Source organism: Tympanuchus pallidicinctus, unplaced genomic scaffold, assembly GCF_026119805.1.
Source record: "Tympanuchus pallidicinctus isolate F22 unplaced genomic scaffold, pur_lepc_1.0 scaffold27, whole genome shotgun sequence".
NCBI lineage: Eukaryota > Metazoa > Chordata > Aves > Galliformes > Phasianidae > Tympanuchus > Tympanuchus pallidicinctus.
Genome location: NW_026294744.1, coordinates 5,912,592 through 5,928,997, shown reverse-complemented (window position 1 = coordinate 5,928,997; position 16,406 = coordinate 5,912,592). Strand labels below are relative to the sequence as shown.

Here is a 16,406-nt window from a genome sequence, read left to right as displayed (position 1 = left end):
TCAGATCAGACAATCTACAGAACTCCCTTCAACTTACATGAATCTACAGCTCAAGAAGACTAATTCACCTATTCTATAGAGAATAGACTCAATTTCACTTTTACTTCACATTATTTATTTCTGGAAGAGAAGAAGGAAAAGGGTTGGACCATGAACACAGCAAGCATCATGTCAAATTCAAGAGCAGAATGCATGTCTGTTCAGTATCAAGCATTTATGCATTTATTTCTTTGGAATCTGATATTTGTGTATTTCCAATAAGAAATGCTCAAATTCTGAAAGCTAGAACACAAAAGCAGAGGTGTAATTTTTTTCTTACATTTCCCATAAGCTGCTGTGTCATCTTTAGCAAATTACTTGGAGCTCACATGAAATTTGGTGATGTATTAGTCTCTTTGTGTAAAACAGAGATGGTTTTTCTTGTATCTTTTGAAATTCATTAGCACACATGATCGAGAAACATTAAACACCACTGTTTTTATTGCTACAGATAGTACAGAAATTACTACAAGTAGTACCAAAATTAAGTGTGAACAATGCCCAATTTTAATTTCATTTTTGCCCTGACTACATAATATTCCTCTTCAAATGTAACACTTTGCAGAAAAAAACCCAAATTCTTAAAAGAATTTCTTCTTTTTCATCCACTCTGAGAGTGCTTTAAATTTGTACAATATGCAACAGGATTAATTTAAGAATGCTTCCTTAACAGATGAAAATGTTTCTGTTTTGTCCTAAACATGGTCCATCATTTTGAATTGGCTCTAATCATATTCTCACAAAAAATTAATCCTATAAGCTCTGGAATGTGGGCACATACCTGCACGTATATGCAAAACTCAGTCAACCTGCCAAAGCAGTGTGAGGAAAAATTGCTTATGATAACATACGACTTTCAAAAGATTCTCTTACAAGACAAAAAGGTTTAAAAAAACAATGATGCTGTACATGGCTAAAAGGAATGAAGGGGACAAGTAACAATGTCATTGCTCCTTTTTTTTTAAGACCTAAAACTTTGGGTGGCACATAAGCGGCAGGCAGGAAAGAAGGTAACTGATGAACTCAAATTTCAGAAAGAACTACACTGTAATCCTGCTCCTCCCACAAGAAGGCTGAGCCAGATGGTAGTCACAAAGAACTCTCAGAAAAAGATTGACTAGAACTTGGGTGTGTCCTATCACTGCCTAAAAGCAGAAGTGCTATTTTGAAGACACTGTACATTGTGCAGGCTACCAAGACACCAGACAATGTATGAAGGTCGCCCCAAAAATAATGCCTCATATTTATTTCCATGGAAACAAAAACAGATACAAAGAACACTATTTGATCGAGCAAATTCTCTGCTATTAAAAAATCTATTTTTCAACATAGTCACCACTTTTAACTGTGCATCTTCACCAAAAGTAAACAAGAGCTTGCATTCTGTGCTCATAAACAACTGCACCAGCAGAGGTAACTCACTGTTGCTGTCATTTCTACAACATTCAGCAAGTGTCAATGTACGTCAATGGGTGTAATTTGTTCTGCATGGAGGAATTCAGGGAAACGCCTTTGCTTCACACTGCACTTCCATGTCAGATGCCATTTTGTCACATTGATCGTCCACTGCCATCAGTCATATTGCAACAAAATGTAATGAAAATTGGTTGGAAGGTTCAGTCTCTACTGCCATACCACCAATATACAGCTCCCGTGCTATGGGCCAACATAATAAAATAGGAGGCATTACTTTCAGAGCAATCTTTGTAGAAAACTTCTTCAGTGTAGACCAGTGCAGGTCTATACAGTATCAAGAACAAGACAGAGAAATGCTGTGTGGATTTCTGCATGGAGGAGGATGAACTTAACTGCATGTTATATCCAGAGTGTATTAAAAGGGTAAAAATGTTGTGCTACTGATCAGCGTCAGTTCCCTTTTTCTCATCAATATGCAGCTCTTTCCCAAAGAGCCTGTCCTCCACAAGGCATTAAAAGAAGAGTAAACCTCTAGCAACACGGTGTTTCCTTTGGACAGAGACGTGGTTCTCTGATCTTTTCAGTTACCCAGAACAGCAGCTTGCAGTCAGCAGGATCTAAAAAGACCTGTTTTCAACTTCTTGATCACAAAACAATGACTGGAAAGGGCAGTGAACAACTAAATGGAAAGATTGTTCTCAACAATGTGTGTATGTACATGCAAAGATGACTTAATAGAAGGTCAAAAGTAGCAGCAGTGAAAACAAATCATGTGTAGTCTGGACCGTGGACAGAACTAGGACATCCAACCCAAACGGGCCAAAGCGATATCCCTTACTACGTGGCGTTATACTGAACAACAGAATGAAGACAACTGGCCAGGAGGGTTAGCTGCTGCTCGGTGACTGGCTGAGCATCAGTCATTAGGTGGTGAGCAACTGCATTATGCATCCCCTTTTTTATTTTTATTTTTCAAATTCTATTTTATTTTCTTCCCTCATTAAACTGTCCTTATCTTAACCCATGAGTTCTTGCACTTACACCTGTTTTTGATTCTTTCCCACATCCCAGTGCGGGAGAATGTGTGAATACCTGTGTAGTGCTGAGCTGCCTACTAGTTAAGGCACCACAAGAACATACCCTCTTTTCTCATTAGTTAGTAATCAGTAACTAGTTTAAAGGTAATTGCTCACCACTTGGAGAGATGGGTTTGTGCTGGTACTCAAATTTGAAAGACTACTGAGGTGTATAATGTCTGAAAGCATAAATCTCGGCAATACCTGACTTTAAGACAGATAAGGGATAAGAAGAAACAGCAGTCCTTCAAAACAAAGAATTTTTTCTGAGTTCAACAAATTTCTGTACACTGTTGAGGCTGAAATGGTAAGCAGTAACTACAGCTGTAAAGAGGACACGAAGGGATATATTTTCCCTACCTAGTTCCTAAGACTGGCAAAACGATAACACTGACCACAGTGCAAGTCAAAGCAGTTCACTGCCCTTCTATTGGAATTTGCTTGCGGTAGCCTAAAGCTCACTGGGTCAGCAGAAATAGACTGCTCAGGCTATACTCCCAAAACATGTACCACATTACAGGATATTATTTTGAGTTTATGTCAGCCAAAAAGCAATTCACATGAAGTCCGGAACCCCAAACTTCAAGTATGTTACCCAGCTTTGTCTCGGCTAATTGCCCAGAGTAATAATACTCAGATAAGTGAGTAGTAATATCCAGAACATAATTATATCTATCTCTACACTTGGACTGAATATTGCAGAAGACTTGAACACAGTATCTTAAAACTCAGAATTACTGTCTTAAATTCAGGATTCAGACATATAAACAAGTTAATCTCAATGTGACTGAAAGCTAAAGACTACAAGCAGGTTGATAGATTTAGGTACTCTGTTTTTTAGCCAGTCCAGGAAGTAGTACATGGATTACCTTGAATAGACTTTTCTTAATGAGAAATCTGTGAATTAACGTTGTCTCATGGAGAGACAGGGTTAACACACTGGCAATTTGTTCCTCAGCAGCACCCTAACAAAAGCTGTTCTAAATTGCTCCTGTGATAACATGCTTATTTATCCTAAAGCACATAAACACAAGTTGATTTGTTCTCATTTAATCCATAGTGAAACTGACAAACTGACTCCCCAAACTATGTGTACAAGATTGGAGAACTTGTATATTCTTACAAGTGAGGAAAGATGAAAGATATCTTTAGAAGAAAGCAAATGTCTGACAATTAGTAATAATGAATACTGAAAAGCTTAAAAATGCCCATCAATGTTCATCAGATAAGAGTTAATGTACAAATTGGCATCCTTATCTCATTTGCTTTATGTCCTGCACTAATTCCCAATAGATTCTTAGTATGTCTCGGCAGACATGAAATTGTAGAACCAGTTCCAGACAGAGAGCGCAGAATGTCAGTTAATACTGCCTTACATTTTAGACAAATTCATTTATAAAGCAAAATCTCAAAAATCTCAAATTGGGTGATTTTTTAAGAAGGAAAAAAGTACATACTTAAGATTCTTTATTTTGAGAAGGCCTAATCACTCAGCTGAGTGGAACTGGTTCCCTAACTTTCAAGAACACTAAATTAATTCAATTGAAAACAAAAAAGTATGTGAAATCAAATGAGCCCTTAACTGTAAGCTAAAATGTGTTACCTCCTTTCACATCAAAAAAAGCCTGGCTAAGAGGCAGCCTGTGCTCATATCTGATCTTTTCACTCCACACTGATATCACAGCATCTCTGTCAAATACATACGTATGTGAATTCCACGTATACTGGATTTCTGTTTAGCACACTCCTCCATTTCACGTTTATGTTACGTAGAGGAATCTTATGGAATCAGTTTTATCACTAATGGCATCAGTGGTATATGCAGGCGAATTGCGTGGCCATGTCTAACAAAGGCTATCCAACCAGATTAAAAAAAACACTCAAAATCCCACTCAAATTCCAACCAAAAGTACACAGATTCTTTAAATCTGAAACTTGGATGACAAATCTTAGGAGAGGCAGTTTTAGAGAAAAATGTGCTGTTGACTACACCGTTGAGCTTACTTTCAATATGATAGTATACATGGTTTGGCTAAGAAGAAAATGAAATAGAGGATACATGCTGCCCTCCATAAAACGAATTTTATTGCAAGTGGCAGTATGTGCAGTACATGACATGAGATCAGGATAGAAGCAGAGACCCAAAGAACAACAAGCACAAGAAGAAACTTAAACATAGAGCTTGAAATAACTGAATTTTCAGTTAAGTCAGAACTATGTTATTCTCATGCAAATTACGCCCTGTGCTGCTGAAAGGGTAGAGAAAAAGCATTCAGAAGAGCATAATGAAAGAAACAAATAGCTGCGAATAGAAAGAAGTAGAAACTGAAAGAGCTTCATATACAGGGAATGAAAAAGGTGAGACAGAAAGGGTAACTTGCAGGATGTGGAATTCTTCACTTCGTTATGCTTGTCTCCTCATTTCCTTGCAATTTCATGATTGGTAGAATTTTATTTGCATGAAAATAAGATGAGAATTCTGCACTACCACATTCTGAATGTGTGAAGAAATGCCTAGGTGCATCTCACAGTGAATCACAAATCCTGCAGTTCTCATTTCAGAAAACTTCTATTCATCTTCAGGGGAACAGTCCAAATATAAGTATTGTCACTTGACAGATCGCATCAGGTATGTTATGAACACTGGATGGGTCCATTCTGGCCACTTAAAAACAGCACTATTAATTTTGTTTGTGCTGTCTTTTCCAAATAGAGAAACTGTGTTTAAGAAAAACTGAAATACTCTGAACACTGATAGAGGGCATTATGTCTTGACCTTGGGCAAATCCTTTCATTTAAAATGGAAAAGCAAAACAATGGAAGGCATTGGAAGGAATTCTGGATAAGGTCTGAGACTTTATCATCAGCAAAGAAATGAGGAAAAAAAAAAAAAAAGAAAGGATTTTTACAGGAACGAGCACACCATTCACAAACTCAGTGAATAAAAGTGACGATAACTCAGGATGAAAGGATCTGCCCTTGGGAGAGAGAGAATGCATGAATAACCTCAGGGATTCCTTTCGCTATTTTCTGTGATTTCATACAGCAAAGCAGAACTGACAGAAAGAGTTAAAAGTGGGGTCTTGGTCTCACTGTTGGGAACTAAGTTAGAGATTCTCCTAGCAATATGCCTGTCAATATTATACTTTAAATGCTTTATTGATTAAAGCACAAGGTTGGGATGCATACAGGGCAGCACATTTGGCTTTCTGACAGAAGCTCTCTGTTAGCAAGCGTTTCTAAATCAGATAAATGCCACTCAGAGAAATAAAGACATATTTTAAGTAACTTGAAATAGCCTTGTGAGGCAATACAACAAAGCTAGGAACTGAAGTACATCCTGAAAAAGTGTTTTTGTCTTAAAGTAATGCTTGGTAGGCTGTAACTAAGTCAGAAGTTAATTGCATTGAAAGAACACTTGAAAATAAACACTTGTTTGCCCTTCTTCCTGCTCTTCCAATACAGAATAGAATCATCTGGAAACTATTATTCTGAAAGAGGATCAAAAATCTAGAATAAAGACTATAAAATTCATTATTTCCCTTTGGAACAAAACAATTTAAGGCACTCAGAAATTTCCTAATGGAAAACCGGAGTTCATAACAGTTTATTCCGATAGCTCAGTATTTGGTGTTACACAGCATGTTTGAAACCCTGTTCTCAATTCTATTATCTTATGTTTACTGAAATGCAAGAATGTCGTGCCCTTATCAAGCTATCAGTTATTAATAATGGTTCCAAAAATAGAGCAACTTCACTTTACAGCCCAATTGCATCCCTTGAAAATGACTGGTAAATCACCATGAAAGGATCTTCAGTCCAAACAAATGTTCTAACCAGAACTGCATGCACTTTGTCTTCCTATCCCTGAAGATCATTCCAGGCTAAAGCAATATAAAAAACACAGTTTTCATACAAAACTCGATTTTAGGAAAAAAGAAAGACTTTTGCCAGAAAATGTTTATCATAGGAAAGATGCTTTTAGGTAAAGAAAGTGTGGCTTCAACAAGTTCTAAAGTTTTGCAGTATTCCTTCCTGAGCCAGAAAGGAGCTAAATTTGGCTCTTTCACAGGATCTAGAAAACCAGAAAACTGTGGACTTCTATATGAATCACACAATCATTGTGTGTCATACTCATCAAATAATTCAAGATGTTGAAGAAATTATTCACAGTGAACCATCAGAGAAAAGGTCTTTGGATGACTGAAAGAATAACCAGTGAATGTTTCCATACCGGTATGATGATATTTTATATCTGGCAGAAAATCGCTTTAATAATGAGACTCTGGTAGTCCCAGTTAACTTTGCTGATTCTATTTCCCTGTAGTCAAGATACAGCTATATGTTTCCACTGGCAGGAAAGTAGTGATTCAAAGAGATCAAGTCCTGACATTCCCAATAAATTGCCAGGCAGGAAGCAACTGCTTGGATCAGGTAAGCATAACAGACTAAAAAGTCCATAAGAACAGTTAGTATATAATTCCTACAAAACGAAAGCCATGATGGCTACTTACTGTTCTACCAAGCTTATAGTCTTCAGTAGAAAAGACTATAATCCTCAAAACAGCAATATGTCATAGAGAGAGGCAGAAGAAAAAAAAAGAAGATAGATTATTAGAAAAGTCAGAAGTTTTTATGCTACTCGCATGCTCACACAAGGCATACATTCTTGTAAGTTAAGATCTGAGATTTTTTTGCCTTAAGACCAACATATACCACTGATTCTTCTCAGCTCTGAAATCCCAAGAATATCTGGTTGGACTAGGAGAAAGAAGGGTGGCTTATCATACGAATGTGCATATGGATAACATGTCTCAAGTAAGTGACCGTCCACTTTCCTCCTATGACTATCAGCATGACATTACACACTAGGTGCATGCCATCTTGAGTTCCTGCCTTATGTAAGCTTCCTGACAGAGGATCTTGACTTTTCAGAAGCATGGAATGTAGAGGACTGATAAGAGCTGCATAGTTTCTACAAGCCATTGTGTAGGGAAATTGTAAAAACAGGAATGGTGCTTCAACTGGCCTCTCTTTGAAGGACTGTCACTAAAAAATTCAGGCACCTTGAATTCCTGGAGGGAATGGTTCAGCTTGCAGCTGACAGTTCTACTCCTACTCATGTACAATGTGACACTGCAGAAGCAACCTATGCAGAGGTAAACTCCTATAGATACAATGTCCAGGACAGCTCCAAAGCACTTTATAAGCACTTCAGACCACTGCAAAATGGTTTGTAGTGATGTTGGGAGCCATCTTCCAGGGAAGGGAAGAGAATTATGCTCCTATCTATATGAGGAATGCTGCCTTACTGATGACACAAGAAACCAGTGTCCAATGGCAAAACCTTGAGATGTCCTGACTTAACAATGACACGAACATATCTTGCAAGGAGCAAATTTCAGAGCACGGTTCAGATAATCTGAAGACATTTGTAGCAACAGTATCATTGCCATTTGTAACATTATTCTGACCTTAAACATTCAGTGTTACTGCACTTCCTTAAATTCAAGACAGGATCAATGCAACCAGAGCACCATTGTTCCTCAATACAATAAAAGGAACTTTGTATAATTGTCTTCTCAAGACAAGAAGGAACAAATCCTACACATCACAGAACCAAAAGAAATGCATTTCATTGTCAAACAAAGGGATCTTGCAACAGTGACCCTAAAGAATGGGAAAGGTGTAGGGGAGGTGAGGGAAAGAAATGCAGCCTTTGTGAAGGTTCTGAAGTTACATGGGTTCAAGACCAAATTAAGTTGACTACTAGAGAGAAAAGGGAGAAAACAAAACATGGTGCACAACTGGTCCAGCCCACATCAGAAGAATTCCATCTAGAACACAATTAAGGGTACAACCATTTTCCCTCTAAAATGGCAACTGAATTGGAAGTGGAAGAATTGTAAACAAGCTGTAGGAACAGCAAGATAGGGCCACATCCACTGATCAGAGAAAAGTCATTCAGTGACTTGTTTTTTTTTTTTTTTTAATGAGAGCACCATTTACACTGTACCCAACCAATCTGCTATGACCAAGGAAATGAAGGACATGTGGAAGCCTACTGTATTTCTGAATGTTGTGAGAGAAACTGGATGAAAATTCCTACGAATCATTGGGTGGTTCTAAAGAAAAGTTTCTCACAGTTTCTGGTTTGCTTCACAAGATCTAAAAAATAAATACATCTAACAGCAAGGACTGGAGTGTATTTTATCTACTTTTCTCTATTTAAGATTTAGCCACAAGACACAGGACCTCTCTGTGACTAGGACACTGACCTTTTCAAGAGTCAGTATGAGATACAGAAGGAGTCAGTTTTGCTGTGGCGAAATGAACTGCACAGGCTCTCTTGTCTGACAGCACTCCCACTCTCCCAAAGTATTCTCATGCAAGATTATTCTTAGCCTGGGCTGATCGTAACCGTTATGAAGATCACAGTCATTTTAATAATACAACAAATGACAGGAGCCTAGAAGTTATCAACTCAGGTCTTGTAATCAGTTTACTAACATTGCATAAAGTCATCAACTTTTCCTACTCTCCCGTGACTGCCTACGGTCAAAAATCACAGTCCATTTACAAGAGCTGGTAAAGTTTCCCAAGGAGCCCTCGAATACTTTCTAAAATGGTTGTTTAGAAAGCATCTGCATTTTTGAATTGTAGTAAGACAATCAAAAAAACAGATTTGGATTTTCTGAAAATCAGAAAACAGGGTAAAAAAATATCAATTAGAGAAATCCCTAAATAGTAAGCCACCCACTCAGCTGACATTTACTAATTAAATCTCTTTTCAGCTCCAGTTAATGTTTTTCTAAGGAATCAGTTATTAAAACTGTCCACAAACTCTAAGCTGTTGGCTGATACCTGCTAATAAAAGAGGTACCAAAAACCTAGAAGTGTATTTTGGAAAACGATTTTTTTTTTACATTGTCTCCCTAAAACCTACTTTTAGACTCCACACAGAACTTTCAGACTCAGCGTAACTAAGAATCTTGTTGCTCATAATAATTGTTTACTTCTGTTTCCCTGAACTCTTGTGAGCAGTGTGAACATACCTTCATGCTGGATAATTACTTCCATTAGATGTTGAAGTACCAAAGCAGTGTGCTTTGGTGCTCAGTTTCTCTAAAACATATTGTACATACTGGTAATGGCAGGGCAATCTCACTGCTTAGACTTTGAGGACTGGATTTTCCAATGGTGTATTGGTGGTTTTTTTTTATGTTTTTTTTTTTTTTTTACTGACTTCATGTGAGACTGCAGGCATTACTGAAATTAGAGCTAAAATTGTTACTATTACCTTTAGAAAGCAAGATGAGCAGTCCCACAGTTTTTGTTACATTAAATCAATTTAAACGGTGAATCACTAAACAGCAAATAGATATTGTTCACTTGCTAGATCTGTAAATTAACTGCTAATTAACAATTACAGATATTCTAAAAATAAAGGAACGTGTGACCAGGCATTCACAGGAGAGAAAACATTTTACTTCAGTATTATCATCTAACACCATATTTGACTGAGGACACCTTGCCATTTCCTGCATGGTGACTGCCTGCTAACCTGCAACTAAGTGGACGGTTTAGTATAGGTGGCAAGATAAGAGTATTAGCATTGCCACCTACTGCAATTATGAGCCCAGTAATCTGGGTTCTAGTCTTCCAGAGGTGCTCCTTCAAGGTAGGTGTAAATGCTTATAGCCAGAGCTCAGCCTGCCAAGAGCTAGAAGGGCAGTCTGTGATAGGTTTAATGCTTTTAAGAAAGGAATCAACTACCAGGAGGGAACAAAGCAGAATTTCGTTGTGCCCTAATTTCTCCAATGGGTGAAGAACCCCTATCTTGCATATGGATTATTTGGTATGCCTCACCAATGCTCACTATGCTTAAAAACTAATAGAAATATTACATGTGGTGTCTAAGGCATCAGAATTGAAAATACAGAGTAACAAACCACTCAGAAGCCTCCAAAATGCTGGCTTCATTCAGCAGTCTATGCTACTCTGTGCCGTCTGTCACATGAAAAGAAACTGGCAGAAATGCAGCCACTCTACTCTTTCAGTTCCCAAAAGGCCACGCATGTAACGTGAAGACCAGCACAGTGGTGAGCAGTGGGTTAAATGAGAGAAGCTAGAGAATTATCTACATTGTCCAATTCTCTTCCTCATCTCTCCACTCTCAGGCTCCAACAACAGAGAAACAAGCTGTGCTTCAATCTTGCATGAACATAAAGAAGCTCACTAGTCATGAGGGAAAGATCCTTCAGTGGTTACTAACATAGCTACACAAAGGAAATAAATCAATTTCCAGTCATAATATTTACATTTCGATCAAAAGCACTGCAAATTCTAAGTAGTCAAATACAGTTGTTCATTTAACACTACATATGTAATAGAACATTGCTTCATAATATCACCATCATCCACTTTTAAGTCAAAAGGCAAGTCTGCAACACATGAGATTTTTTAGGAATCCTAGAGCAACACATACACACAAACACACAATTCACATATAAGGAGTAGCTTGCATAAGGTAAGTAAGGTTAATGGCAAAAGCTTCTTTCTGTGCAGAAGAAATTGAACATTAAAGCTGCAGCGTTATGAAAAAAAAAAAAAAAGTTTAAAAACAAGAAATGAAGTTGTACAACAGATGAGGTCTTAAAAAAAATTGGTGACCTTTTCACACAGATAAAGCCGGCTAAAAAAACCAAACAACCAAACAGACAAAAAAAACACAAACCAAACCAAAACCGGAAAGACCAAATGAGACCAAAAGAGAACCTCCCCCCACACACATACAGACAAAAGTGAGAGCACAACAAAGGAAGTGGAAGAAAAGTGTTACCCATAAGTAGCCGCCGTTTCACCCGCTTGTCCACATCAGCTACTGACGTGGCATTGTACTCAGAACTCTCAATTGCAGCCTCATCCTTCTCTAAAACACAAGTAAGGGACAAACATGGAGCAGTTGGTTAATCACAAGCCCAATTTTCCACTGCCTAAGACAGTTTCTTGGCATGGCACAGCCAAAGCCAAGAAGCAAGGCATGAAAGCACTAAATCCCCGTTAGAGAGTTAATTCCCTTTGAGATCCCAGGAAAAAAATTAATGGGAAATTGGGGAAAGGAGAAAGAAAAAGGGGAGGAAAAAGAATGGCCAACTACAAAGTAATTAACCAGATACATGAAGACAGATTCCTAGGGGAGAAAAGACAGCTGACATGAGTGCCCCAGAGAGGAGTTAATGATGGAAATTAAAACTCAAGGATGCCAGTTTAACAAACTATTAAAGACACACCATAAAGTGATTCAGACTACAGGTGACACCATGATCTGAAGTTGGCAGGAAGAAGATCAATATAGACAGAGAGAGCAAGAAGAGTCCGGTGATGGATGGGTAAGTGTGCAACACAGTCTCATACACATTGACACATCATGAAGAGGAATCAAACAACAGCATGCAAACTGAACAAAAACAACAACAAAAATAAACAAACAACAAACCAAACAAACACAAAAAAGATCAATTTTGGGCAGTGCTGGTTGCCTGCTTGTCTATGAAACACTACTAGCTAAACATTCAATGCTAGAAAAGATGTTGCAAGAACAGGGTTTAGTAATTTTATGAGCATGCAGTAAGCAAGACGATGTCAGCAAAGGTCATTGTACAAGGTAGTCTCTGGTATCCTATATGTAAGAGTTTCAGATGGCAGAATGAGGATTTAGTCTGGTTATATTTCATTAGAAATACACAGAAACAGTCACAAGTGTGGGAAGAAATGATCAGTAAGTGAAATAAAAATAAAGATTTATCATACAGGAGAGCAACGGAGAAGCAGCAGCTTGGTAAATAAAATGATTTATACAGAGAAGGAATTAGAAAAACAAAAACCAAAGTGCAGGTGGGGACTTTCACATGCAGTAAACATAAAAAATAAAAGGATAAGTTAAACAAAGACAAAATATGTTAGACAAAGGGTCAAAAAGTATTTCTCTGGTATTGCAGAGGTTTGCATTCTTGCAGTGATGACTGGAATATATACACCACTGAAGACAGCAAACACTAGAATCACTGAAGTGAGGAGGAGGAGGAGGCTGGCAGGTTTTGTTTGTGGCAACACTACATGGTTGAGTGGTAACGAAGTTGTTTTGTTTTGTTCTTAACAAGTTCTAGATGGGATCAGGCTGCAATAGAGGCTTTTGTTTGAGTTTTTTATTTATTTTACTCTGTAAATAATTAATGAACGTCAGTTATCAGACAAGACAGGCAATCAGGAACCATCACCAGAAAGCAGGAATAAAAATGTAAAATAAAATAAAATAAATATTAAAAAGCATTCTAAGAGAAAGAACTACTTAGAGGGAAGAAAATCAGCACAGGAAGTAATATGTGACTTATATCACAAGACCAAGGAATGTAACATGGAGTTATATGTATTACATTACAAAAATGGGAAAAAAAAAAAAGTGAAAAACAGGTGCAGTGTACACAGCTTTGGAAACCATTTTTACATGCTGGACAATATAAAACATCAATCTGAGGATATTGGTGAATGCTAAGAAACGGAAGATCAATTTTCTTAAGGTTCTCAGTCCTGCAAATTCTCTGCATCTGGAACTACCACAGACTTCAGGGAGGGTTATTTAAACAGAGGGCCTGTAAGACTGAGCCCACTGTGTTAAACAAAAAGTAGTGGCTGAGAGATCCTGCAAGCTGAGCCATAGTTTGTGCATAACACAGGACGGCAGAGTCCAGCGCTGAACCTTGCTCAGCTCTACCTCTGCCAATACAGCTCTCGTCCCATCACAAAATTTGTGCTATCAAACCCATCAGTAGTGAGTGAGGCTCCATGTAGCCCCTGAGTTTCATGCCATGGATCTGACCAAGAGAACATTAAAGATAACTGACAGATTTCCATGGGGCTTAGATCAAGTGCTTTGTCTTGCAATAGTGACAAAGGAGAGAAAAGATGATAAATATGTGTCCATTTTTTTTGTAACCTCAGGGAATTACTGGGAATTTATAAGGAATTGAAATTAAACAAACGAAAAAAAGTCAGCAACATCACAATACTTATCTATTATGGATTTCAGGTTTTGATCTGTAAGAATCTTCAAATTCTAACTTGCATTATGTAAAATTATCCCTTTTTATTAAAAAAATGCAGAGAGTGGAAAGAAACTGTTACGCAAATAATCCATTTTACAATCATAAATGTTTGCATAGCATCTCCCAAGATGCTTTGTCTCTTGGATAGCTTTTTCCTATTGACAATCTTAGTGAAAGCATATTGACTACAACTACTGTAAATTTTAGAATAACAAAAAAATACAACACGGAGGAAAGCACATCACAGTGAATAATTTTTTTCCAGTAGCAGCTCAGGAAAAGAAGACCATCTTCCTCACCTTACTTACGCAAGGAAGTCTTACTCGTGAAAATGAACACAAGAGCTGAACTTTCACTCATAATGAAAGTTCTACACCTTTTTATTTTAAACATTATTAGCGTAATGAAAAGAAATGACAAATTACAAAAGAGTAACAAAGGGATACTCCATTAACAAACGTTTTAACACAACACGCACAAATCCTTCTCTCTATATGTAGCATGAGCTTTGCCTGTGGCTAGGAACTGCTGTTACACACTTCTCTTGGCAATGGTGCTAAATTCCTGTGAGATACAAACATACACACATGCACGCACACACACACATACACGTATGTGCACATATGTATTCTATGAGGAATGTGAAATACAACGTGCTGCAGAGAAGTACTTACCAATGCAGGTTCGTCCATCTGAATGCAGGGCATACTTCTGATGACAACCACACACAGGACCAGTATCAGTGTCATCACAGGTGTGCTGGCAGCCTCCATTCCCATAGTTACAGGTTACTAGTTAAGCCCCAAATGAATGTGTATATATGTATACATAAATAAAATGACAATGAAACCAATTAGTCTTGAGGACTTTTCAGAATACAGAAGAGCAGTAACAAACCAAGACGTAAGGCAACATTGCATCTGTATTTACAGTTTTACATTCCACACTTTTCCTGAGCCCCATTCTCTTACACACACTACTGTATTGTGCCTCAACTTTTGATCCATGCAGTAAAGAAAACGAGAGAAAAGAAAACAGAAGCAAGTGCTAGTTTCCCCCTAGTCTATTTGCATTAGTAATTTCAGCATGGGTGGACAGCCAATTTCATCTTTTCCTAAAAGTTTTATGTTTCTTATCTGCAATGTATATGGCATAAAGAAATGAGCAGTCTCCAACACAGACATATTTTCAAGTTTATATATAGCCTTTCTCTTTTCCTTCTTTGCTTTCTAAGTGGAGGAAGCAGAGATCAAACAGCAAGAACAGAATCACATAAGACCTGAAATCTATTATTTCAAGTATCGGTTCTCCTAAAGTATATGAATGTTTAAAAATAATGCAGGAGTTTTCTCCTCTTAGACAAAAAACAGTGCAGATATGGCCCTGTGGTGTACTTGGCCTCAACTAGGGACAGAGTGTTGGAGAGGTCACTTTCGGTTACAAGCATACAGGGCAAAACTGCTTTCAGCAATTAAAATGTTAAAAAGCACTAAAGCAAGCACACTTTACATGGAAGCAAGCATATTTTCCTGACAGGTAGCGTTTGAAGTTCTCAAGAATTAAGAGATTAGATTCAATTTCTTTTGTTATACGATGGATTTCATTTCTGACAAAATAGCTTTTAAATATTAAGCTGGTATACAATGGCTCCAATTTGCCCCTGTTTCATTTAATCTTTTGCAATCACATAGCTTGATGCTGAATGAACCAGTTCTAAACTGAACTCAATATATATTTTTTATGTACTGGCAATTTAGACTAGGATCTTTATGGATATACTTCTATTGCCAGATACAGGGGAAATTCAATGCATCATTATTCAGTTATATTATAAATTTCAGATGACTTAGATGTTTTGATAGAGTTACAGTAATTTAAATAATTACTCTTATTAGCCAGATGAACTTTCTCATACTGATCTTTAGCAGAATTTTCTTCTAGATAAGTGAGTTTATACAAGGGCCAGGGCAGCAAATTAGAATATTCAGTAAACTCAAGACAAAGGTTAATAGGATTTTAAAATCAGGGATCTGAAAATCTAAACTGAGGCTCATTGTTCAACACTATGCCTGTCCTCTTTCACTCCTTTTTGTCCATCCTTAGATTAGCAATTATTTTTGACACATCTTTTTCTCATTGCTCCCTCTCTGTGCCACATTATGTGTGCAACATAATGTAACACTTTTTGCTTAACCTGGGGGTAAATGAAATACTGTTCTGCAGTCCAGCTGAGAGCTAGCGAAGTGGTGGAATCAGCTGGCTGCATCTTGAATGCAAACATGAGCTGCTCTTCCGTCTGGCTGTGTTTGGGATGTGATCAGACAGGGGCTGTACATGATACAGAAAGCAGCTGCTTGCAATTTACAGAGTAATGGCTGCACACTGGCAGAGCTTAGCCAGGATAAGGTGATTTCCATTTAACTATCCTCCCCTCCCTCTTGACCCTGCATGCCTCTTGGACTGCTTGGAGATTCATTCAGTATTTCTATTCCTGTTGGACTGCATTGCCATCACAAATTAACTTCAAGGTGCAGTTTAAGCCACATGTTTAAATACATTTCTAACCAACAGTATTTTTATTAACTATTTTAAAGTGTAATAGCCATCAAAGTATGTATTTTAAACAACTGGACTGCAGGGATTATTTTTGGTCTTCCTTGCCTAAAAACCTCCACTAGCAGAGATGAAAGTATCTTAACGCGGTTGCTCTGATTCTCATAATATAAGGGAATTTTCCTTACTATGCTTCTCTATGAAAAACTGCACTACT

The 16,406-nt window shown here is 37.6% G+C and overlaps 1 protein-coding gene across 4 annotated transcripts in view; it reads right to left on the bottom strand.

The window, feature by feature from the left end:
* The window catches only part of SCUBE1 (signal peptide, CUB domain and EGF like domain containing 1), a 204,167-nt gene that overhangs the window by 78,652 nt on the left and 109,109 nt on the right, over positions 1-16,406 (bottom strand). For 2 of the 4 annotated variants that reach the window (XM_052690637.1, XM_052690638.1), the window contains exons 6-7: positions 14,311-14,427; positions 11,374-11,463 (exon numbers count right to left, since the gene is read on the bottom strand). In XM_052690637.1, the coding sequence (XP_052546597.1) occupies positions 11,374-11,463; positions 14,311-14,427 (207 nt within the window). The remainder of the gene's footprint in view (positions 1-11,373; positions 11,464-14,310; positions 14,428-16,406) is intronic. The other 2 variants (XM_052690639.1, XM_052690640.1) reach the window with 1 other exon arrangement.